A 27617-nucleotide genomic window follows, 5' to 3' on the forward strand; every position below is an offset into this window, starting at 1 on the left:
AAATTCATGCTACCGAACTGGAAACACACATTGCTTCCAATCTGCACATCAAACACATTGCACCCTGCAATTTCATCAGAAAATGCAGCTGATGAGGGGAGACCACCGTAGTTTGCTCACTTAACACAGTCAAGGGTGAAAATAAAGGGACATTTATTTTGTTTTAGATGCCAACACAAAGTAATTTCCAAGAAAATTACGAAATTTTGATGCTACTTCATCAGTTTGCATGCATGACATTATACCTAGTGAGGTGGTAGTGTAGTGACGAAGATTACAGTTTCAAATTTCTGTACTCCATGCTCAGACCCAGTTGTATGCTTTTCTTCTTCCTCCTCCTCCCCTCCTCCTTTCTTTCTTCCTTTTACTTTTTTACCACCACTCCCTCTGCGGAAGTATGTGTCACTGAGAAATACAGCAGGATTATTGACATAAGAAAAAATTATTTCAGATCCCATTAAAAACAATTTCATCATCACAAATTGTAGATAATAAACAGTAACTGAAAATGCAAAATGAAAAATTCATAGCACCTCAAGGAAAGTGTGAAGGCACATATGCCACAGTCACATTTTTAGTGGCAATATCACTAGCAAACGCAACATCGTTAACACTGTTAAATGCCTCCCAATCCTTGGATAACTCCACTGCAAAACAGGTGTATCAAGTATTTTCATGAAAGCTGGAGCCTGTAATTGATTATGGATTTTAGCCTGAATTTTATTAGTTACATCCCTTCTACTTGCAATTTCCATTTGCAGTACGATGAGAATAGGGCACTTTTGTAATGGATGTGACTGTACTGCTTCATCTGTCAGTAAAAGTATATATCATAGGGTTGACAGAATGACGTACGCATTGGCAGAATGACTTTTAATGAACCTGTTGATCTTCAGATTTCATCAATAACAAGGCGATTGTATAAAGAGGGATAGCTTTTCCCACCCCATGAGTAAGTAGTGTACATAAGTGGCCCTATTTTTACGTAAGGTCCCAAAACTGATAATAGATTTCTTTGTTTCATTTGGCTGACAGCTATTTCTGTAACTTTCTCACTTCAAAACAATAACATTCTCTTACTAGAGATTTGATAGATTCTGTTTGATTGGTACTAATAGCAAATTTGGGATGTATTTGACCAAATTCTGTTTCCCCTTGAAAAAATTGCACCCGATGTTTACGACTTTGTATTCATGACTTTCCAACAGCAGTGAGACTGTAGCAACCATTGCCTATGCCACAATAATCATGTAGAAACCACCATGTCCATTGTTTCTAGCATCTGTAAAATGATCGAACACCAACAAATCGATAATTTTACATTTATGTTGAGTTGATTCTCTACTTGCCACTTGGGTCCTCCATCACGATAGCTGTTTCATACTTGGGAGTGTACACTGCCCAGTTTCTGGAAAACTGTCACCAACAGAAGTCAGTGGCAAATTTGGTCCTTGAGTCCAACAAGAGATAAACCAGATAATGAGATGGCATCATCATATGTTTACAGTAGCCACAAAATCTGGAGAGCTGTTTGACTACATCTTTGGCATAAATCAAAACAGCTAATAAAGACTTCAGTCTGTGTGTTAATGTAACCAAGGTATTACTTGAAGTTTGCACATGATATAGTGTGGTTCTGAAGTGAATGGGTGTTATCTTCACCCTAAATTTACACTGTATGTGGACCTTCCACTTATTGTACAGTATTTGGTATAGAGCATGCTAACAGTGAAGTGAGGCTTTGCATGTGGACTGACAAAATCACTTGTCACATGCCATGGAACATGGTACATAATTTTACTGTACGTGTAAGTAATAGGCGATATCTTAAGCCAAAATCAAGACTTTGATATTTATTATATTTTAAAGATCTTTAGACTGTTATACAAGTTACATATTTCACTCTTCTGTTGTTGATAATATTGCCTTAGTCTAAATTAGCTAATAGCACAGCAAATAAGGTAAATTTACAGCCTACAGTGGACAGTGTTTTATTTTTTAGCAACTATATATTCTACAGTCTCGAGATGACTGCAAATTAATGTTCAACTTGAACAGTTCAGCTCATTATTCATCAGGAGTTACCTGAAGATGACAATAAATCATATTGCCAAAAGTTCATACAGTACCCATATCTCAGCCCAACAGACCATTCAAAAAGAATTTGAATTAGAAATTCAGCATAATTGTCAGAGTGAGTATGGTGAATATTGAAAGTTTCCCCATTTTCTGCATAATATTGTGGGATAAATTCTAGTATCCAACTCCATCCGTCAGCTTTGACCTACACATAAGACAGAGATGCTACATTAAGGTAATATCTGAAGGTATCAAGACTTACTTGAAAACCAACAAATGTAGCACAGAAATAAAGATGATGATGATGTGTTATATACATATGTGCAATAAAATACAATTACACTTCACATGATTAATTACATAGCCATTAACAGGCTCAGTGATCAACTGGAGACACTCACTACTCACCATAACTAGCCGATGTTTGGTGAATCCACCATACAGGTTATGGGCATTTGGTGTTGCTAGTACTGCTTGTGCTTGCAATTTTCGAGCTATTCTTTCATTGCATTATAAACTAAAACTATACACCACCATATAATATCAGTAAACAGTAATTTGATTTCTTCTTTTAGGTAGAACTATTAGACATCTTGCACCAAACTAACATAGTCACTGTGTGTATAGCACCACAATTTGGTTTTGTGGAGCAGTCTCTCCAGTTTAGTAATGAGCTCACTATCCAAAGATTATATCCCAAACAAATAGAAGTAACTAAAAAGGAGGTAGCAACAGAAAAAAGGGAATAAACATGTGTGAAATAAATATCATCACAGTTTATGCAAGTAAGTGAAAGAACCACAGGTGACTTTTAAAGACCACTACAATATCACCAATAGTAAACTCGTAATATTATGGAACAGTGGTAATTCTTAATAATAAATACTGAATCTAAGGGGGCTACTGTATGAAAGAGGGGTTTCTGGGTGGGAACAAACTCAAATCTAATGCAACAATGCAAAATGAAATAAATAGTAACAAACAGGAAACTTAGAAAAAATACAAACAGGAAACAAGGAGAGAGCAAAACAGAAAATTCATGAAGAAATAACAAATTTTGGAATCGGTAACTAGGATTGAGCTATATTAAGTCGGTTGTTACCATTTCCAAGGTTCAGTATTTTTAGCATTTTGGCAGTAGGTGTGTGCAATGTTTTCTTGCAAGTTTCCTGTATTTATTGTTACTTTATGTACTATTTTTGTTGCTTTCTATGAGGATTTTCGTATGTGGTATCACACTACATCTACATCTAGACCTAAGCCCCCGTACAGTGTATGTTGGAGGGTACCCTGTACCACTGCTAGTCATTCCCTTTCCCATTCCACTGACAAATAGAGCAAGGGAAAAATGACTGTCTATATGCCTCTGTATGAGCCTTAATTTCTCATTTCTTATCTTCATGGTCCTTGCGCAAAATGCATCTTGGTGGTGCTAGAATCATTGTGCAGTCAGCTTCAAATGCTGGTTCTCTAAATTTTTACAATGGTTTTACTCAAGAAGAAGCTGCCTTCCCATGTGAGTTCCTGAAGCTTATGCATAATAGTGCTTGTTGTTTGAACCTACTGTAAACAAATATAGCAGCCCACACCTCAATTGTTTCAGTGTCTTCCTTTAATATGATCATGTGTGGATCCCAAACACTTGATCTGTGTTCAAGAATAGTTAATACTAGCACCTATATGTGATCTCGTTTACAGATGAACCACAGTTCCCCAAAATTCTCCCAATAAACTGAAGTCAACCACTAATTTTCCATACCACAATATTCACAAGCATGATCCATTTCATATCACTTTGCAACATTACACACAGACATTTAAATGAAATGACTGTGCCAAACAGGACACTAGTAATGCTTTATTTGAACATTGTGGATTTGTTTTTCCTTTTTCCTTTCACCTGTATTATCTTAATTTTTTCTAAATTTAGAACTACTCGCCATTAATCACACAAACAGTAAATTTTGTATACATCATATCCTCCTACAGTCAGGGAGAGACTACATCTTCCCTTACACCACAGTGTCATCAGCAAACAGCTGCAGATTGCTGCCTACCTGGTTTGCCAAATGTGCGTAGAAAATAGTAGTAGTTCTATCATACTTCTCTGGGGCACTTCAGATGATTCCCTTGTCTCAGATGAACACTCATCAATGACAAGGACAGTGTACTGGGTTTTGTTTCTTAAGAGGTATTTGAGCCACTCGAATGTCTGGAAACCTGTCCTGTAAGCTTGTTCCTTTATTAACAGTCTGCAGTGGGGTCTGCTTCAAATGATTTTCAGATATCTAGAAATATGGAATGTGCATCTAGTCCTTCACCCATAATTTTCAGTGTGTCATGTGAGATAAGGGCAAGATGAGTTTCGCATGTGCGATGTAAAACCATACTGATTCATGGACAGTAGCTTTTTGGTCTCAAGGAAATTTAGTAGTATTCAAACTGAAATTATATTCAAGAATTCTGCAGCAATCCAATGTTGAGGATATTCATTTGTAACTTTGCAGATCCATTCTGTTACTCTTCTTACATACAGGATCCATCTCTGCTTTCTCCCAGTCACTCGGGATTTTGTATTTTGTGCAGATGGATAGGTATGCAACAAATTCAAGTTCAGTAAAGGGCCAGAGCTGTACAGTACTATTTGTAAAACTGAATTGGGATGTCATCTGGAACTGACAACTTCCTTGTTTTCAACTCTTTCAGTTATGTCTCTAGCCCATGGATGCTTTGTGCTATGTCATCCATATGGGACTCTGTGCGATGGTCAAACAACGATACGTTTGAATGATTCTCCTGTGTGAACCGTTTATTAAGCAAAAAATTTAAAACTTCAGTTTTCCTTCTGCATCAGACTGGTCAACAAGTGACTGGAAGGAAGTGTTCAACCTGCCTATTAATTTTACATAGGGCCAGAATTTTCTCGGGTTCTTGGCCAGGTCTATTGCTGAGGTATGACAATGGTAGCTGTAGTACACTTCGCACATAAATCTTTTTACAGGTGCGCAAATCTCTAATAACCTATTCCTGTTGTCATTGCACATTTTCTTTTGAACCAAGAGTGTGACAGCCTATGAACTATATTTTCTGAATTTAATTGTTAAATCATGGAGGGTCTTTTCCATCTTGAACCCATTTACTGAGCACATACTTCTCCATATTATGATTTACAGTCTGTTCCAGCTTTGCTCATAATTCATCTGTGTCCATCATACTGGAACTAAATGGTGTCAGTTAATTGTCTAAATGAAATGCTGACAAGTACTCATCTCTAATTGTTGATTCCTCTTTGTGTTGTTATATGTCACTTTAACTAGGTTGGATTACTGATCAGTTAAAGGTTTAATGTATGGTATCACTCTCTGTACTACTGCAGAAAGGTAATAAATAACAAAACTTGGATTTCACAATTAGAATTGACCTATATATGTCAATTGTAGTCACTGATTCATAGGTTTGTTATTGTTCAGTTTAGTATAGAGAACACCACCAAGATATAGAAATGCTGAAAGAAAAAACTGCAGACACATATTGCAAAAATGCAAATATAATATATCTTAGAATCAGCAAGTAGAATCCACATATATATCTCAAATCTACATGTTGATTACAAGATTCTTTATTTTTCACGATAGTTCAGGCAGTAGGTCCACAAATGAGAATCCTAAGAAAAAATTGGTGCACACAGCACCTACAAAAATGTGAGAATCAGTAACTAGAATTGACTTATATAGATCAGTTCTAATGGTCGATTCTGAGGCTTGTTGTTTTTTGCATTTTTCAGTAGGTCTGGGAAGTTCTTTCTTTTTGGATTTTAAAGTTTGGTATCACTATTTGTAGTTGAGCTATGTAGGTAAATTCTAACTGTCAGTTCCACATTCAGTGTCCCCTGCCCCTCCCCTCACATTTGATTTTTTATTGGGTGTTAATCATTATGTCATTAAGGATTTAACTTTTTCATATTGCTCTCTGTGCTACTGCAAAAACATGATTAATAAGGAATGCTGGAATTGACAACTAGACTTGACCTACATAGCCGGAGTACAGAGACCAGAATAATGATGATGATGATGATGATGATGATGATGATGATGATAAAAAATTACTTAAAGAAAAACATGAACTGTGGAATGGAGAACTAGAATTGATCTAGACAGCTGTCTTCTTAGGTTCTTGCCTAACCCCACACACTGAAATCGTGCCACATTGGGAAAAAATAGCCAAATATTTGTGAGAACCACATTTATTAAAAATGATAGCTGATCATTTCACTTGCATCAATCTAGTTTGTGCTCTCAGGTTCATGGCTAACATACACTCCAGCAACTGTGCCACATTGGGAAACAAATGGCCAAATATTTATGAGAACCAAGATGATAAATACTATTGCTACTTGCTTCACTCACAGTAATTTAAGCTGTGCTCTTAGGTTCCTGCCTAACCACAACTTTGAAAATCACACCACATTTGGAATAAACAGCGTAGTTTACATCAGATAATAAGACAAACGCAGGAATATCTGATAACAGGCCACTTACATCCATCGCATTTTAAACTCGTGCCATCACACAGGACATCACTGGTCAAAGCTGACAGGTGGAATCGGACACTATAATTGACCCGTTATGTATATAGCTTAAAAAACTGGGGATAGTAATATTTTAACAAAATATTTGAGAGAAAATACCACAGACAGTCATTCATGGCTTAAAAAGCTGCTGCAAGTTTAAAAGTAATTGCTATTCTAACTTTCTTTAAATGATTTCCCTGTTGGTTTCTTTAATTTGTGACAGATGTATGCGCACAGAGTTGCTATAGTTATGAACACAATTTACATTTTGTAGATGCGCCGACACTATGAAATTACAACACTTGGAGTGACAGTGTGGCATATACAGGAATATGAGCACTCAGAGTTGCCCCGGTCATCACTTGGTCAATTTCACATGGGTGACAGTTATGTCATTAGATGGCAGTATTCCATTACAGTAACAGGTATGTATCAGATAATGAAGCAATTGTGCTGAAACTATTTATGTTCTTTACCTTTGATACTGTGTTTTGCCAATACATTCTTTATTTTATATTCCTCCATCTTCCTTCTACTTCCTTCTTCTTTCCAGAACAGAATTAAATTGTACTTCATGACATGTGAATTATATTGATATTAACATAAAAAAGTACCTAAGGCTTCCTCTGTTACTGCTCCTCCACCTATTCCCTATAATCATGCCTTACTTGTTGTATCTTTCTTTTACATCTACAACCATACTCTCCAATCTAGCGTGAAATGCAGGACAGAGGGTACTTCCCATTGTATCACACATTAAGTTTGCCTTATGTTCCATTCACTAGTGGTAGATGCAGGTAGCTGTACCATTACACTGTAAAATATAGTTTGAAAATTGAGCCATTGATGGATACATGGTGGTCTATTGAAATGCAAAGTGTAATGAGATTGTTCCATGTAATGAAAATATATTCAGCTGCAATTCATCACCAACTTGTAAAAGCTTATGGGGTGAATGTAATACCATGAAAACAAGTATGGTTTTTGTGCCAGAAATTTGATAAAGGCAGAACAGATGTGTAAAATGAGCAATGATGAGGACTGACAAGCACATCCACCTCAGCTGGCAAGAGACTGATTAAAGCCAGATTGTTGCATTTGTAAGAGGCAGATTGCACATGAACTTAAAATCTCCTTTTGATGTGCAGTGCGTATAATACAGAACACAGTGGAGTAGCAGAAAACATGTTCTCACTGGGCTTTGTGACAGCTCTCAGACAAGAATAAAATGAAGGGACTGTCTTTTCTGTCCAGCACATAGTTTGATATCAGGTAGAGGGTGCTTCATTTTCTGCACTGTATTGTCACAAGGAATGAAAATGTGTGTGCGTCAAAATTTTGGAGATCTAATAAGTTCAAACCCAGAGAAATGGCAAAGAAATTTGTGGCCAGTCTTTAGGGACACACACATGGCACAGTTGGTTGATTTCCTCAGCGAAGGAGAGACAGTAGGTATTGCCAATTATTGTGATTTACTGGAATGGCTGCAGAAGACAGCTCAGAAACAATGACTGGGATGCTATCGAAAGGTGTCAAGTTGTTGGCTGACAATACCCAACCACATATGGCCTGCATTACCTGTGATTTGGTCTAATGTTTCCTATGAACTATATCTTCTCGTTCACATTTCATTCAGTCCATATCTTGCACCAAGTGATCTGTATCTCTTCAGAATGTTAAGGTACCCCCTGGCCAGTTGCCACCTTAGAACCAATGATGACTTTCAGGAGGCTGTTGTTAAAAGACACTTAGTACTGGACTTTTTATATTGGTTTCAATACACTGTTTAACTATGGAACAAATATTGGACAACTGTGCTGACCTTGTGCCTAAGAAATCTGTGTACTTACCTTAGTAGCCTATTGTGTCTGTCTGATTTTTGTGGATAAGCTCTTTCTCACAGAGGACATGTTACTTACTTTTTGAAGCACCCTCGAATTTACCATTTGTTGAGGCAATAATCAAACAGTAAAGTTTATAATGGCAGTAATCTGGTTTGTAATTGATTCCAAGGAGTAAATATCAATGTTGTTTCTATTTTGTATATGTTTTCTGCCAGATACCATTTTACTAATGGTAATTATGTTCACAATTAATATATCTGTTCTTAAGCGTAAGCTCAAACCAGTATCCTTATGTGTTATTTCATAGGAAGAGAGCTCAGTGGCCAGCCCTCTCGTCACTCAGTTGCTGGCAGAGATAGGTGTGCTTATTTCTGTTGGCAAGGGCAAGATGCATCACTGAATGAACAGGGTGCTGCTGCTCTTCTAACTGTGGAGCTAGATCATGAACGTGGTCCACAAGTTCGTGTGGTACAAGGCTATGAACCACCTGCATTCCTGGCACTTTTCCAAGGCAGCATGGTCACTCACATTGGAAGAAGAGGAGATACGGATTTTCAAGGTATCAAAACCTGAGCAGGTTTGCTGTAACTGATGTTTAATACTGTTTTAAAAAAAATGACTGTGTGCTGTAATATAGCAAGTAGTGATATGTCTATTTCCTTTTTAACTTGTGTGCTGTTCTGTTGTGTGTTACTTTTGTAAGCAGCTCTCAATTATGGCATGGCAAATTCTTTATTATTTGGATCTGGGGAGGCAGTTTATCTTTGAAGCAAACTTAAATTTGAGTTTTTCCTTTTAGGCACAGTTAATTATTAATTTTTCTCCCATTGTATATTTATTGTAACAGGAAATAAGTGGAATGTTTTTATTTGATTAAATTGATACCTTTCCTTTCTGTACATATGTATTATTATAGATACCAAGAGTTATTTACTGTTATAGAAAGTACTGTATATCTCCGAATACAAGATGAGGTTTTTTCCTGAAATTATCCCCAGAAGTAGGGGATCATCTTTCTTTCACTGCATATGATGTGTAAGGTTTCTTTCCTTTCTTTACCAAATAGAATCTCAATCTTCCATGAAGCTGTAACTCACTCTCAACTGTGCCTACCACTTGAACCTAGAACATACGCATGGACTCTGAGGGTGGTTGTACAATAATAGGAAGTGTATGTTGCCTCAATTTTTTCATATTAACAGAATCTTATGTTGGTTCTTGGTAGAACAACATTATAATAAATGAAAATCACCAATTTGCTTTTGTTCTACAATATTACTTTTATTGCTAATCGGCTTTCAGCTTACAAGGCCATCTTCAGACATTTACTGAGTATTATCACCAAAGAAGTTAAATGTTAGCAGACAACATTGGAAGAGAAGTAACACATTTAGACTGAAGTAGAAACATACAGTAAGTATGTAGTTCAGTCGGTAGAGCACTTTGCCTGCGAAAGGCAAAGGTCCCGAGTTCGAGACTCGGTCCGGCACACAGTTTTAATCTGCCAGGAAGTTTCAGTAAGTAAAATCTTTGCAAAGAAATAGTAAAAACTGAACAGTACATAAATAACAATGGAGTTGACAGGAAAACCTTTAGCACAAAAGAGGAATAGCATGCCTACATAACAGTTTCTGTTAATAAACGAAACTAGTTTCCTGCGAAGTCAGGAACACGACAGCCCAGTGTGTTTTTAATAGGAAATACAAGATCCAGTTATTAGCCAACAGTGGGATATACAAAATCACCTGTTCTGATTGTGACAAATTTTACATTGGCCATTCAGGCAGAGACATATCAACTAAGCTGGCTGAACATGAACACAGGTGGAGGTTGCAGAATTCAGACTCTGCATTTGCTGAGCATGTACTGAGTGAGGGTCACAACTACCAGCCAGTGTCCCATGTACTTCACTTAGCAAACAAAGGCCGTAAACTCAAGCTGCTGGAAGCCCTGGAAATTACAAACATCTTGCTCATAGTCCAGATCTCATCCTAAATGACCAGACACAACTCAACACTTCCCCACTCCTAAACTTCATATAATCATCTTTGTTGTTCATTACTTCCCACACTCTCTCCTCCTTTGTATTCCCATTTTCCTGTATTCATTAGGTTGTTATATTTGTTGCAGTTGTCTTTGTATTCCACATAGGCTGTAGTTTCAATAGTTAAGGGTTTCCTTTTAACTTGTACTTGTATTACTGTCCATGTTTAACTCCCCTTGTAGTTGTCTCATCAAATACTGTTAATATTTTACTTTGCTCATTTATTTAATTAAAACTGGTACACAGCCACTGCTTTGATTATAATGTTAATGTTAAAATGCAGTACCACCACACTCTCAAACTGTAGGTTCCCTCAAACACCTCCATTTTCCTGTATTTATTAATTTCTGTTTATCTTATTGATATTGCTTAAGTTCCTTATGTATTCTGTATTTACATTGACAACTGTATCTTCTTTTTTAATTGGTTGTGTATCACTCTCCATGTTTCATATCTCTTGATGCAGCCTTGTCTAGTACTAATTTCATCTTATTTTATTACTTTTGTTTATTAATAGAAACTGTTATGTAGGCATGCTATACCTATTTTGTGCTGTAGGTTTTCCTGTCATTTTCCTGTCAACCCTATTGTTATTTATGTACTGTTCAGTTTTTACTATTTCATTGCAAAGATGTTACTTACTGTATGTTTCTACTTCAGTCTAGATGTGTTACTTCTCTTCCAATGTTGTCTGCTAACATTTAACTTCTTTGGTGATAATACTCAGTAAATGTCTGAAGATGGCCTTGTAAGTCGAAAACCAGTTAGCAATAAAAGTAATATTGTAGAACAAAAGCAAACTGGTGCTTTTCAATTTTTTTTTATCAGTTGTCATTTGAATTCAGAGATCCCACTTCTAAGCTGTGTAGAAAGTGAGTAATGGATGTAGTGTGGAACAACATGGTTCCACATCAGTTTTTTTTTCTTTTTTTACAGGATGCCGGTCTTACTGTGATGCAAATTTCAAAATAATGATTATTTGACATGCAGAAGCAACAAACAATTCTGCAGCTTCCAAGAGATGTAGAGTTGCAGAAGCCAGTGTGTTGAGGTGATGAAAGAACAAAGGATATCAAAAAAATACAGTCAGCTAGGAAAACTTCGAGTGGCCCGCAGAGTGGATGTTTCAAAAATATTGAAATGGAAGTAGTTGGATTTGTACATGGGGAATGTAAAGAATAAATGGCAGTTTCCCACGATATCATATAAAATAAAGCATGTGAATTGGCATGGGAACATGGTGTCCAATTTAAAGCAAGCTCTGGATGGCGTACAAGGACTATGTGATGAAATGGACTTAATGCTGTGACATCCATTGCTCAGTGTTTTCCAGCATTGTCTATGGAGAAATTGGTAGAGTATCAGTGACACATTGTGCAACTGATACAGGAACATACTTCCCTCTTAGGGAAAATCAGAAACTCTGACAAGACTCCTGTTTACTTCGGCACTCCATCCAGTACAACAGTTGAAGAGAAAGGTGCGGAAAGTGTATTTATTCACACTGCAGGCATTGAGAAATTTCAAATCATCACAATGTTGTGTGTGCCTGCTGATGGAACAGAATGTGACCCTACATCTTCCTCAGTCACCTGGTGTTATATTTTGTTGCAACAGAAAAAGATGAATAACCTATGACTTGATTATAGTTTGGCTCCATACAATCTGAAGCAGGAAGCCAGGTGCTCTTGTAAAGAATCATGGGAGGTCGACCCTTGATGCTTTCAAGGGGCATCTGACACCAGCAGTGAATGCAGAAATCTTGAAATTAAACACAGATTTTGTTGTCATTCCATGAGATGTGTCTTTGCAACAAGTAGTGTTAGATGTGGTGGTGAATAAGTCATTTAAATCCCATGCAACAGCTGTACAGCAATTGGTTACTTTAAGGTGGACAAGGTTACTTTAAGGTGGACAAACTCTAACCTCTACAAGGAAACTGATGAAGATTTCAGTATGTCTAATTGCAGAATGGATCCAGACTGCTTGGACACAGACATCCGGAGCATCAGTTGTGAACAGCTTTAAGAAGTGCTGTGTAAAAAATGAATTAGATAAGAAAGAATATGATCTACTATGAGAAGCAATGCAAGATAACCATGACAGTGGCAGTGACACTGCAGATTCTGTTGACCATTCCAGTGAGGAGGACTATGTGTACCTGTATCTGACCAAGGGAGGTCTTTATCTGATTTTATTTTCTTTTTACTGGTACTTTTATTGTCTCCTTCATTTACTAATTATAAGGCAACTATTTGCAAGTTTTCAAAATAAACCTGATATGTGTATACAAGGTTTTCTATAATCCCTGTTAAAACTTTTTTTGTTGGGGGGGGGGGGGGGGGGGGCTGCATGTTGTCAACTTGTATTTGGAACTGTCTTGTGTCTTGAATTTGGAGATATACAGTAAGTGGTACAATTTACATTTAAACCCCCCACTCGCCCTCTGAATGGGATTTTTCACAGTGATGCAGTGCTCTGCTTCATGTACTTTAGTTTCTCATTTACAGATTTCATAGGGTGTTTGTTATTGTGATGATAACTTTTAAGACATTCCTATTGTAAAATATTTAAACAAGAAGCAGTCATCAATCAGCTATGAATGCAAAAAAAGTGAGTAAATGCTATGAAACTTCCTGGCAGAATAAAACTGTGTGCCGGACTGAGACTCAAACTTGGAACCTTTGCCTTTCGCAGGCAAGTAGAGCACTAGCCCACAAAAGGCAAAGGTCTCGAGTGTGAGTCTTTGTCCGGCACACAGTTTTAATCTGACAGGAAGTTTCATATCAGCGCATACTCAACTGCAGAGTGAAAATCTCATTCTAAATGGAAATGTATTTGGCAGTACCTAATTATTTGAAAATAAAATTGCTTGATACTTTCAGTTACAGTGTGTGACTGGCACAATTATGATACTTACATTTGTGCTTACCTCTTTAGGCCCTTGGCGCCTATTTGTATGTCGAGGGGAACTTGCACAGGAGGCAGTGCTAGTGGAAGTGATTTGCAGTATTCGTCAGTTGAGAAATCGTGGCTGCTTTGTTTTGCTGAACACCTCTACTGGTGCCATACATGTTTGGTATGGCAAGAAATCCCCACCTCATGCTAGAAAGGTATGTGTGTCTCTCTTTACACTGCTGACAAACATACAGAATTAAATTCATGTAGATATATTTACTCTGCTGTTTTAAGCAGTGGCAGTGCCAAGACAGTGAGCAGCAATTACTATTTTTTACTAAATGATCATTCAGTGTCAACAGCTTCTTATTAATGTATCTGTCGAAACTGTCAGTTTCTTGATTGCCTCATCTCTCTCCCGAGAATGAAACAGCAGTATGTAAATTTCATTTCAGTTTCGTCTGTTGATCAGATTACTCTGTTTTCTCATTGTATGTTGTTCTTGTGTAATGAGTTTAAGTAAACCTCCTGTGTTAGCAGACAGATCTTTAGTCTAGTACTGCAGCCAGTCACAGATGTGATGGACTGGTGATGTAGTATGCTAAGTGTACAGCTATTTGTTTTCATGTCCCGAAACAATGTGTTAGTTTCTCTCTGCCATTCAAAAGTGACAATATTAACAATAAAAAAAATCCAAGCTTATTACACTTGAATTTTATTATCTTTATAACGGCTGCTACTGTTTTAAGTATTTTGTGGTGATATTACAGGGAAGTACAAAACGTATATTTCAGCAAGTGCAGTTTATTCCAAATCCACATGTTTTGTGAGTGTCTGCTTTGTTAGAAATATGAGTTCCTGCTGTACCTGTCTTTCTTCCACTCCCTTAGTGGTCTTGTTGATTTGTTGCTGTGTTTTCTTCCTTTTATTATCTTCCAAACTGTTTCCTTCCTTTCTTTTTCTTGTTGAACCCAAAGAACCAATTCTTTTTTAGTCTTTTTGTAAATGACTGTACTAGCTACATCTTTTTCTGCTTTGTAGGTAGCAAAATCAGCAGCTGAAAGGATTCAGGACAGAAGACCACCAGAAATTGGTTTCAAAGCCAGTGCAAACGTAGTTATTTATGAACAACAAGAGGGTGCTGAGAACAAGGAATTCTTCAAAGGTGTGTGTCTCACAGTACTGCTTGCTATTGAAGATTTTCAAAAGTATAGTAGGTGTTATACCTACTGAAATAACTAGCTTGTGGCAAATATGACTTTCTTTGCAAAGCAGAAACAGAAGAAAGAGAGTAACATGCTGTAAGAACACACAGTTCACTTTACCAGAACAGTCAAACATGTACAGGTCCAGTGCCAATGGCCTCATATTGTCTGGTTTAGTTGTCAACGTGAAAATATTTTAATAGCAGCACGTTAAGTGTTAATAGAATTTACATTGGTACTGTTAAATTTGTCAGTCACTGTTTTCATGAAACTAAAATATCTTCGTTTGAAAATATAAGAGTCACCTTTCCAGCTTTTCACAAAAATAATGGAAGAAAAGCATATTTCGTAAAATTCCTTGTAGTACACGATTCATAATTTTTCAAAATACTCAATTGCAATGGTTATAGACATCTGCATGTATTCAAACTAATTCAGAAAACATTTTTCCTCTTCTGAAGTTTATATCTCAAAAATTTAATTTTTTAAGAATTTGGCCACATCGTGTGGTGATGAAAATCACTGTTCATAAATCTTGTGTTTGGCATAGCGAACAAAAGGTAGTCTTTTGGCAGCAGATCAGATGAATAAGGGGAATGAGACATTTATTTGATGTTTTTTCTCTATCAAATAATCTCTTTGATTTGTCATGAAGGAGAATGATGCAATGTTTTTGATTGTTTTCCTGATTTTATAAATAGTTTGGCACAAACAAATAGTTCCTTGCCAGTCATATGCAACTGTTCTTTGGTTAGGTCCAATGCGATCGAGAAAACCAACAATCATTTTCTGAAAATTGGTTACGAACCACTTTTACTGGCTTTGGTTGATCTTTGAATACCCAAAGGGCTGACTCCTGCTTAATTTCCAGCTCATACAAATGTATCAAACTTTATCTTTTTGTCTCTTACGGATGTTGCACTTCCTCTGTCACTTTTTGAGTATTTCCTTCTACAAATTGACCCAAGTCTTTTATTGAACTTTGGTCAAGTTGTGTGTAATCCATTAGGAATAGACTTTTTTAAAAGCTAAATGTTCATGCAAAATTAAATATACTCCAGGTTCAGTAAACTTAAAATACTTATATACTTAAATATACTCATAGTTAGTTGCATTTTGATGTTCACCACTCACATCAGGCAGAGCTCTGGGTTGTGCAACCACTCCGGTAGTGAGGCTTGCATCAGTGCAGCTTGGTGTTGTGCAGAATCATGTAATCAAGATGTGTGGCTATACTGAGTCACTCATGGACACCCTACGACTGTCTCAGGGTGGCCCAGAGACTACAACACCAAGAAGAATCACTTCTTAGCTTTTGACAAGATCAATGTGGTCTTTTTTTTTCCTTGCTAAATCTTTATCTGTATTTGTATATTTATTGACATGGGACAAGTGAAACAAATGATACGAGAACATATACAGACATAGCACTGTTTCTTATAGTGGACATCTCACTGAAGATGTATTATATATGCATTCATAATAATGCCAGAGTGTACTGAATGGAAAAGTGCATATTACATGCATGTCAGTGTGCCAGCATTTAGCTTGTCCCCCACTGAGTGGATCATAAAACAAACTTTGCTTACCCTGGAAGTAATCATATCAATGTTGCTTTTCTATGTGAATGTATCAGCGATGTCAATCCCTAAGAGTTTTGTTTCATTGACAAATTCTACATTGCTGCCAATTAGTGTCACTGTTGGAACCTGGGGATTTCTGTTCTGAATGGTGTGGAAGGTTAGCCATTCTGTCTTTTTTGCATTTAGGAGCAGTTTATTTGATGCAAGCCATGAGTCTAGTTGGGTTTTATTTCTATTAACTGCTGACTAAAGAGATTCATCTGTATTTGATATAAGGATATTAGTATCGTCAGCTAAGAGAAATGCCTTGCTAGTGGGTATGATGGAAGGGAGGTCATTTATATAAAGTAGGAATAACAGAGCCCTGTGGCACGCCTTGTTTTGTGACTTGTGTAGTTGAATGCCCCCCATTGAGGTTCCTGACTGATTAACTTTATTTATGTGCACGTACTGTGCTTGCTCTTCGACATAGCTGCTGAGCCTACCATATCCCATAAGAATCCCTTTTGCCCATAGCTGGGCATTTTTTGTCAACAAGCTGTAGAGTAGCATCAAGAAATTAATACGTTGCATCAACAGCGGTTTTATTTTCTTGGATCAGAAGAAGGAATGTTATTTTTTCTAAGAAATGATTTTAGTGTGGAAACCATTGCACATTCAGATATTTTGCTGAATGCAGGCCGCACTGCCACTGGATGGTAGTTGCTAGGATCTTCTTTAGATCCCTTTTTATGTGTTGATATGACTTCAGCTATTTTAAGTTTTCTTGGGAATACTGAATCTATTACATGAGACAGTGGCTTACTAATAAGTTTGCTGCAACGGTGGAGAAGGAAGCAAGTGATCATGTCTTTTCATGCTGATGATTTTTCTTCTTTATTTTACTATGAGTAATCTCTTCTATATTTGTTTCTGGTGTTCGTGATAAAAACTTTGTGTATTGAAGACTGGCGGGGGGGGGGGGGGGGTCAATTACTTTTTAGATGTTCTGTTAGTTTTTCTACAGTTTCAACAAAGTAAGAGTTAAATTTCTGAGCTACTTCCGCTTGGTCAATAATCAATGTTGCATTTACTGCAAGTTTAATGTCACTAAGACTATTTCTACCTGTTTCTGCATTAATTATTTTTGCCACATGCATTTGCTTTTATTATCTGAAGACTTTAGAATGATGTCATTGTGTAGTTTTTTTAGCAGCATTCACCACATTTCTAAATATTCTGTTGTATGAAGTGAAGTCCAGCTCCCATCAGATCAGCGAAGTTAAGCACTGTCGGGCTGAGCTAGCACATGGATGGGTGATCGTCTGGGCTGCCAAGTGCTGTTGGCAAGCAGGCTGCACTCAGCCCTTGTGAGGCGAACTGAGGAGCTATTTGATTGAGAAGTAGCAGCTCTGGTCTCGTAAACTGACATATGGCTGAGAGAGTGGTGTGCTGGCCACACGCCCCTCCATATCCGCATCCAGTGATGCCTGTGGGCTGAGGATGACCTGGTGGCTGATCAGTACTGTTAGGCCTTTGTGGCGTGTTGGAGTGGAGTTTAGGTTAGTTATGTAGTGAAGTACTTCTTGAACTGTTCGTTTGGCAAGGTTAGTCTTCCTGACGGAAAAAAACTCTCTTCCTCTTTACTGAAGTTATAATACCTGTTGTAATCCAGTTGGAGGATACTCTGTTGTTACATATATTTTTTCTGTTTTTTTTAAGGAAATTGAAATAGTGACAGAAAATGTTTAAAAAAAGGTTTCAAATTTTTCATTTACTGTTTGAGAGTGGTATGCAGTCTCCTAGTTTTCTCTCTGCATATGGTACAAAAAATTAAGAATATTGCTTTGACAAAAAATTTCTGCTTTGTATTGTAGATGTTTTGTGTTGAGGTTTACTTCCCAGAAAGACTAGCAGTGTAATCAGTTCATATTAATAATGTTAATCAATGTTCCATCTCCAAATAATCTAAATTCTTCTACGGTAACAATCACCTTCATCCAGAAGACACTGATTCTGCTGGACCAACTATTCCTGGAAAAAATCATTAGAGGAACATCAGGTTGATTTGTAGATTCTCCATAGTCCTTGTTAGTGAACTCAGAAATGTGAGAAGCCTTGCACACTATCATCTCTCTGTCATTGAAACTGTCAAGGCCAGCCAGCAATTCAGAAACACATTGTGCCACAGCAACCATAAGCCATCAATTACCATGTCCAACAGCACCAGTATGGCAAATAAGTAGTGCAAAACTGTCAAAGCAAGTGCCAAAACTGCTCTCCTTACTGGTCCCTGTGTTTTTGTCAGTTGTAAGTTCTCTTTTAGTATTTTCCATACTGTTTTTTTTAGGTAGTCTTTCTTTGACGGTTCTTCAGCACCAAATGCTGGACATACTGTTTCGAAGAATAGTTTTTGAGTTACACTTGTACACAAGTTCTAAAATACCTTTCAATGGAAACCTTCATGTAAAAATTCCAATTATTTTACAGCACTGTTTCTTTAAGTGCTCACTATAAGCAAACTACTTGGTCTGTTTCTGAGCTGCCATTATTTTATTAACAATAAATGACAAATCTGAAAACAATAATAATGTCTCAGTAGAATCATCTACTCCTTAGCTGGAAAAACTTAAAGGCAACCTCTTAATTTTTAACAGCATGTCACAGGTTTGCAAGTATGCTTTAGAAGATAAAGTGTACTCAGTTCATACTGTAAGCCTGTATCTTATTTGTCATGTCAGCTGCTCAACACATTCACAAATGTAATGTAGCCATGCCTTCAGAGCATCTTGTTCTCTGCCCTTCTGCCCTTGCCCCTAATTACATGAGACAGAGGAGCTTTTTGATGTGGATGGATGGATGGACAGATAGATAGATAGATAGATAGATAGATAGATAGATAGATAGATAGATAAATTAATTGATTGATAGATAAGTATACTTTTCTGAGTAACTGAATAGTGGATGGAGATTAAATTAAACATGAACTTCCAGATACAGTAACAATTTCTGTTTAAATATGCTGGTTAGTTTGTGTAAATTTGTTAGTCTATTTGTACAAAGACGAGGGCTGCTAGAAATCCTTGGGTAACAGAAGAAATATTGAATTTAATTGATGAAAGGAGAAAATATAAAAATGCAGTAAATGAAGCAGGCAAAAAGGAATACAAACGTCTCAAAAATGAGATCGACAGGAAGTGCAAAATTGCTAAACAGGGATGGCTAGAGGACAAATGTAAGGATGTAGAAGCTTATCTCACTAGGGGTAAGATAGATACTGCCTACAGGAAAATTAAAGAGACCTTTGGAGAGAAGAGAACCAAGTGTATGAATATCAAGAGCTCAGATGGCAGCCCAGTTCTAAGCAAAGAAGGGAAGGCAGAAAGGTGGAAGGAGTATATAGAAGGTTTATACAAGGGTGATGTACTTGAGGACAATATTATGGAAATGGAAGAGGATGTAGATGAAGACAAAATGGGAGATACGATACTGCGTGAAGAGTTTGACAGAGCACTGAAAGACCTGAGTCGAAACAAGGCCCCCGGAGTAGACAACATTCCATTAGAACTACTGACGGCCTTGGGACAACCAGTCCTGAGAAAACTCTACCAGCTGGTGAGCAAGATGTATGAGACAGGTGAAATACGCTCAGACTTCAAGAAGAATATAATAATTCCAATCCCAAAGAAAGCAGGTGCTGACAGATGTGAAAATTACCGAACTATCAGTTTAATAAGCCACGGCTGCAAAATACTAACGCGAATTCTTTACAGACGAATGGAAAAACTGGTAGATGCAGACCTCGGGGAGGATCAGTTTGGATTCCGTCGAAATGTTGGAACACGTGAGGCAATACTGACCTTACGACTTATCTTAGAAGAAAGATTAAGAAAAGGCAAACCTACGTTTCTAGCATTTGTAGACTTAGAGAAAGCTTTTGACAATGTTGACTGGAATACTCTTTTTCAAATTCTAAAGGGGGCAGGGGTAAAATACAGGGAGCGAAAGGCTATTTATAATTTGTACAGAAACCAGATGGCAGTCATAAGAGTCGAGGGGCATGAAAGAGAAGCAGTGGTTGGGAAAGGAGTGAGACAGGGTTGTAGCCTCTCCCCGATGTTATTCAATCTGTATATTGAGCAAGCAGTAAAGGAAACAAAAGAAAAATTTGGAGTAGGTATTAAAATTCATGGAGACGAAGTAAAAACTTTGAGGTTCGCCGATGACATTGTAATTCTGTCAGAGACGGCAAAGGACTTGGAAGAGCAGTTGAACGGAATGGACAGTGTCTTGAAAGGAGGATATAAGATGAACATTAACAAAAACAAAACGAGGATAATGGAATGTAGTCAAATTAAATCGGGTGATGCTGAGGGAATTAGATTAGGAAATGAGACACTTAAAGTAGTAAAGGAGTTTTGCTATTTAGGAAGTAAAATAACTGATGATGGTCGAAGTAGAGAGGATATAAAATGTAGACCGGCAATGGCAAGGAAAGCGTTTCTGAAGAAGAGAAATTTGTTAACAGCGAATATAGATTTATGTATCAGGAAGTCGTTTCTGAAAGTATTTGTTTGGAGTGTATCCATGTATGGAAGTGAAACATGGACGATAACTAGTTTGGACAAGAAGAGAATAGAAGCTTTCGAAATGTGGTGCTACAGAAGAATACTGAAGATAAGGTGGATAGATCACGTAACTAATGAGGAGGTATTGAATAGGATTGGGGAGAAGAGAAGTTTGTGGCACAACTTGACTAGAAGAAGGGATCGGTTGGTAGGACATGTTTTGAGGCATCAAGGGATCACAAATTTAGCATTGGAGGGCAGCGTGGAGGGTAAAAATCGTAGAGGGAGACCGAGAGATGAGTACACTAAGCAGATTCAGAAGGATGTAGGTTGCAGTAGGTACTGGGAGATGAAGCAGCTTGCACAGGATAGAGTAGCATGGAGAGCTGCATCAAACCAGTCTCAGGACTGAAGACAACAACAACAACATTTCAGTAAAAATGTTTCATCAGAAATTGTTAATTACTTCAAAATCAGTTGACTGTAGGTGATGCTAACATATTTTTGTTACTGGTTGTATGAATTCTTCACTTATTTCCACAGTTCTGTCATTTATTTTATCAGGGAGTTAGTAACTGCATATATGTTTACATATGAACACTGATAACAAAATTTAAATTACTGATATTTCATAATTAGCATCATTTTTGGCCAAAACTACCTAGCTCATTGTACTCATAGTAACCAAAAGTATGTATCTATACTTATATCTTTTTTGTGTGTTTGCACATGTTAATTTCCAAACCCTTTCCACGAATTTTAATGGGGTTTTTACAGGTGAATTCAGCATGGTTTGGGGCACCGTATAGGCTGTAGTTCATAATAATTGGATCATGGAAAAATATGTCTGTATATATTACAAAAATGTATGTTTATTTGATATATCTTTGAAACTACTGAGCAAATTTTGACCAAACTAGGTACACATATCACTCACTGTCTAGAAAGAATCGCTGTGGGTGTAAGAATCACGTGTCTATGAGAGGGATGGAGTTTGGGTGAAAAATAAATGTAGGCCATGACATGTGATTATCCAGATTTTATTCATCCAACATTTGAGAGTGAGAGCACTTAGTGACCTGCTGTAACACACAAATTCAAACTTTATGAAACTTTTTCTCACTGACACCCCAAGAAATGCAGAAAAGAAAAACTTACTTCATTTTTGCTACTCATTTTTGCATCAGGCTTGATATTTTAATTTATTAGTTCTTTACTACTAATTGCATTTGTGAGACATTTTGCAGACAGTTTTCACATATACCAGTGAACATACCTACAAAATTCTATCATAAGGCAACACACGGTTCAGGGTATATGATGTCATAAACACTGAGATGCATGAAAAACAGCTGCATCATGTATTGCATCTAGATTTAATGTAACCCACTAAACTGATTTTAATGAAATTTGGTAAAGAGATAGTTTGAACAGCTTGGGAAAGGGGAGAGTGTGTAGCACATCACAAGCTACTCATACAAAAACAGACTGACTTACTCACTATCACTCAAAAAAAACCTGCTACTGTTATGTGAGCACAGCTGAGAGTAACAGTAACAGCTAGTAGATGGTGAAGTTATGTTAAATAAACCCTAGGTCAATAGTTGAGATTACACCTGCTTTGTTACAAGGCATCACATGTACAGTGAAAATGACCACTTGAGTGGCAGAGTGTATGCATGTTGTATTACAGTCTTTTATATTTATAAAACTTGTGAAGTCTTTGATTATCAGTTACTGATCCATAAAAAGATTCAAAATTTTATTGAAAGTTCACTGCAAAGATACAGGGGAGCATTGTATTAGTATTAGTAGTAGTAGTAGTAGTAGTAGTAGACTTCCAAATTATTTCCATAAAATTGGACTGTAAAAATTGCATCACTAGTCACTTAACTTTGAAACCATGGAAGAATGTGGAATATTAATAAATTTGAGGCTGATATCAAGCACCCAGGACAGGAGCAGCTGGACTACAGATTTCAGTAAATCTTTAATAATCCTAATTCTGTAATAGTGAACGCAATACTTTTACCCAAATAAAAGAAATGTTTATTAAACTACTGTGCAAAAAGTGAAGTATATTGATCATGAACTTTGAGATAATTGCCTAAAGTGTTTGCCTAAAGTTTATAGTCTATGGCCATCCAAATTTTATAAGACTATCATGTGAAAATGTGAAGTAAATAGTTTTTGCAATTTTTGCTAACAAAGTTTCCTCCTTATATATATTAAGACTTACCAAGTGGGAAAGTGCCGGTAGATAGGCACAATGAATAAAACACACAAACACACACACAGAATTTCGGATTTCGCAACCGACGGCTGCTTCTTCAGGAAAGAGGGAAGGAGAGGGAAAGACGAAAGGATGTGGGTTTTAAAGGAGAGGGTAAGGAGTCATTCCAATCCCGGGAGCGGAAAGACTTACCTTAGGGGGAAAATAAGGACAGGTATACACTCTCGGTCGCGCACGCACGCGCATGCACGCGCACGCACGCGCACACACACACACACACACACACACACACACACACACACACACACACACACACAAGCAGACATTTGTAAACGCAAAGAGTTTGGGCAGAGATGTCAGTCGAGGCGAAAGTACAGAGGCAAAGATGTTGTTGAAAGACAGGTGAGGTATGAGCGGTGCAACTTGAAATTAGCGGAGGTTGAGGCCTGGCGGATAACGAGAAGAGAGGATATACTGAAGGGCAAGTTCCCATTTCCGGAGTTCTGACAGGTTGGTGTTAGTGGGAAGTATCCAGATAACCCGGACGGTGTAACACTGTGCCAAGATGTGCTGCCCATGCACCAAGGCATGTTTAGCCACAGGGTGATCCTAATTACCAACAAACACTTCATGCGAATGGACAGTTTGTTGCGGTCATTCCCACATAGAAAGCTTCACAGTGTAAGCAGGTCAGTTGGTAAATCACGTGGGTGCTTTCACACGTGGCTCTCCCTTTGATCGTGTACACCTTCCGGGTTACAGGACTGGAGTAGGTGGTGTTGGGAGGGTGCATGGGACAGGTTTTACACCGGGGGCTGTTACAAGGGTAGGAGCCAGAGGGTAGGGAAGGTGGTTTGGGGATTTCATAGGGATGAACCAAGAGGTTACGAAGGTTAGGTGGACGGCGGAAAGACACTCTTGGTGGAGTGGGGAGGATTTCATGAAGGATGGATCTCATTTCAGGGTAGGATTTGAGGAAGTCATATCGCTGCTGGAGAGCCACATTCGGAGTCTGATCCAGTCCCGGAAAGTATCCTGTCACAAGTGGGGCACTTTTGTGGTTCTTCTGTGAGAGGTTTTGGGTTTAAGGGGATGAGGAAGTGGCTCTGGTTATTTGCTTCTGTACCAGGTCAGGAGGGTAGTTGCGGGATGCAAAAGCTGTTTTCAGGTTGCTCAGGGATTCTGGACTGGAGCAGATTCGTTTGCCATGACCTAGGCTGTAGGGAAGGGACCTTTTGATGTGGAATGAGTGGCAGCTGTCATAATGGAGGTACTGTTGCTTGTTGGTGGGTTTGATGTGGACGGATGTGTGAAGCTGGCCATTGGACAGATGGAGGTCAACGTCAAGGAAAGTGGCATGGGATCTGGAGTGGGACCAGGTGAATCTGATGGAACCAAAGGAGTTGAGGTTGGAGAGGAAATTCGGGAGTTGTTCTTCACTGTGAGTCCAGATCGTGAAGGTGTATGTACAACCTTAACAGCAAGTATAACATTATTAATTTAATGGCAATGGAAAATCGAGGATGGAATGTAACAGTATTATGAGAAGGAAAGTTGCTACTCACCATATAGCGGAGAAACTGAGTCGCAGATAGGCACAACAAAAAGACTCTCACAATTACAGGTTTTGGCCATTAAGGCCTTTGTCAACAATAAACCACACTGGATTCAGTTGCCTGAGACTGCAGTCATGTTTGTGAGTTGTGTTTGCAATAGTATTGTGTGTGTGTGTGTGTGTGTGTGTGTGTGTGTGTGTGTGTGTGTGTGTGTGATGAAGGCGTTAATGGCTGAAGGCTATAATTGTGAGAGTCTCTTTGTTGTGCTTATCTGCGACTCAGCATCTCTGGTATATGGTGAGTAGCAACTGTCCTTCTAATAATATTGTTAATTTAATGACAATGGTATTTCATGATGTTGGAGATAGCCCTTTTAAACAAAAATGGGGAGAAGAACAAAATTTCTTCTTTTCATTAGATTTCTTTATAATCAAATATTTGAAAACGCTCTTTTGCAAAGAGTTAAAAGATTTGTTCTGTAAGCAATTTGCTATAACTGTAACAACTACAAAACTTCTGTTGCAGTGTCTGTTTCCATCTCCCAAAGGATAAAATTATGTCAACAGCTTCTCATAGTCAGTAACATGTTTTTGACTTGACACTTTCATCCATTGAAAAGTCAACCCTCTTTCAGTTGAGAGGTGTGTATCTACCTACTCAGAGCTTTTTGTGGATTCTTCTAATAACTTAAGGTGTTGTTCCTTTGAAGAAGCCATAACCTCTTTCTGCACAAATTAGGCTTTTGTTATGGAATACATGTTTTGTTTGCTGCTACTGTCTCCACCTTTCCATATTTTTTTCTTTTCTGCCTGTGCTGCTTGGTTTGTCAACCTCCTTAAAACATTCTTCACTTTTTACAGAGTGCATTAACTGCATTATATTTTTGCTTACAGGTGGTTTTCTACTTATCTTTTCTCCAGTTGTTTCTTCCTCTGGATAGCTGTTGCTTTTTTTCCCCCCCTCTCACAATATACTACTCCCCGACTGGACCATCAAACAGTGTTCATAATTTTTATTGTTGCGTCTTGTGTAGTTATTGTAAAACTTTTAGCAGATGTCTTAAAAAGTATGAGCCCCCAGAATTAACGCTCTGAGATAAATCAGGGAAGTTAGTCCAAAATGCAGAGTTTCTTGCAGAAAAATTCAATGAAATTTTGAATTATGGGTCACACTGGAAACATTTGAAGTATAATATGGTCAGAATCATTTTCATTATCTCTGATCCTCCATCCATTTATGAAGTGGAACTATCAGAGAACTGAAAAATAAAAAGCATGTTGTGAAGACCTAATATATGGAGACATCTCAAAAACCACAGGAAAATGTGCAATCGCAAATCTCTACCACATTATTTATTTTAATTTACAACAGTATCAGAAACGTTCTGGAACCAAAACTTGTAGAATACCAAGATGGATTTCACCCATACATAAGCCGTCCATACCAAATTCTCTGCCCGAAACTAAAAATGGAACATTAAAAGTACATAAACAGCTCTTTGTTTAATTCATAATTTCAACAAAGCACCTAGTAGTTTCAGTAGACCCACACTTTTGTAAGTCCTCAGAGCATACAATCTTCATAACAGAAAAATAAAAAAATAATGAAACAAATTCCAAGCTAAAATGCAGGGAAGAAATTTCAAAAGCTTTCACAATAAAAAGTGGTCATAGACAAGGTGATGGATTATCCCCACTGCTTTGTAGTATAGACTTGATTTACATCACAATGATTTGGCATAAAGAAAACCCATCTCAATCAAGATTGGAGCAAAAGCCTTGGTAAGAACATATTGCCTGAGGTTTGCAGATGATCTAGCTCGTTTAGCCCTAGACATGGAAAAAGTTTGGGCTAGATTACCAGTCACCAAAAACTGACCCAAAAATAGGCTTAGAAGTATCCTTAGTGACAACTGAAATCATGCACATGAAACCCCTTTGTATATTCATCGTGTATACGACCCGAGACAACCAGGAGATCCGGAAAAAAACTGTGAATTTTTTCATCTGGGAGAAAACCTGGAAAAACCCGGGAATTTTTCATTGTTTTAGTTTTCAGTTAAATTTTTGTAACTTTGACTGGTAAGAACCAATACTCTAACAAAGAATATCTCTCTACTGCAGAATAATACTGCAGCAATAAGAAACGAATGAGAGAAAGAGAAAGAGAGAGAGAGAGAGAGAGAGAGAGAGAGAGAGAGAGAGGGGGGGGGGGAGGGGGGGGGGGGGAATTAAGTTGCAAAGGGAATTCACTATATACAACAACAAAACACAGTGCTCTCACAAGCGTCTGCCGATGGCAAAATGTGTCACAGCCTTTAGGAAGACTATGCAATGTTTCATAACAACAAATTGCCTCTGATGGCCATTACATAGCAACTTTACATTAGATTCGTTTGAGCAGTTGCGAGTGAGCTTATCCGCATGTGCAGTTGAGTCTCGTATGAGTAGTACCTTCTTCTGCTTCTGGCCACAGAAGTGTGGCAGTTAGCTGTATAAGCAATAGCAGCAAACAGCCAGATGCTATCTGGAAAAATTTTACTGGTGCGCCTAAGCTGCCAGATTCACATATGCGCAACAGGCCCGGAACTAGGCGGCAGGGACAAACCGGGTTATCTGCCCCGGGCAATAGTTTTGGAGGAGGGGGGGGGGGGGGGGGGGGGGCAAATTCATACTATTGAGGAAAAAGACCTTGTTTCACAAAGCCCCTAGCACCCACCGCACATTGGTCTATCGATTTCTCATATGATTTTGAACACATCCCTGTTGGTTTTTGAACATTCTTGAACAAATTCTAAGTCAATTTCTGAAAGAATCGTAAGTTGATTTTTGAATGCGTGCATAGTGTACATGATGTCTCTGCCAGGGGAATCCCCGTCGCATCCAGAAATAAACTTTCCTGCAGACAAATGGGGATGGGTCTATACGAGCTGAGCGGAATAAAGCCGAACGGATGAATGCCAGTCACTGTTTATGTGGTTGACTGGGTTTGCATATGATCAACATTGTTATAACTACCAGCGAATTCCATAGATTCAGACTACCAAAGTGGAAAAAAA

General features: G+C 37.9%; 1 protein-coding gene across 1 annotated transcript in view; it reads left to right on the plus strand.

Annotated features, from left to right (window-relative positions):
- The window catches only part of LOC126354568 (uncharacterized), a 1114027-nt gene that overhangs the window by 1067285 nt on the left and 19125 nt on the right, over positions 1-27617 (plus strand). Inside the window, exons 27-30 of the mRNA XM_050004313.1 lie at positions 6924-7074; positions 8801-9052; positions 13478-13650; positions 14477-14600. Of these exons, the coding sequence (XP_049860270.1) occupies positions 6924-7074; positions 8801-9052; positions 13478-13650; positions 14477-14600 (700 nt within the window). The remainder of the gene's footprint in view (positions 1-6923; positions 7075-8800; positions 9053-13477; positions 13651-14476; positions 14601-27617) is intronic.

This window comes from Schistocerca gregaria, chromosome 3, assembly GCF_023897955.1.
Source record: "Schistocerca gregaria isolate iqSchGreg1 chromosome 3, iqSchGreg1.2, whole genome shotgun sequence".
In the NCBI taxonomy this organism is placed as follows: domain Eukaryota; kingdom Metazoa; phylum Arthropoda; class Insecta; order Orthoptera; family Acrididae; genus Schistocerca; species Schistocerca gregaria.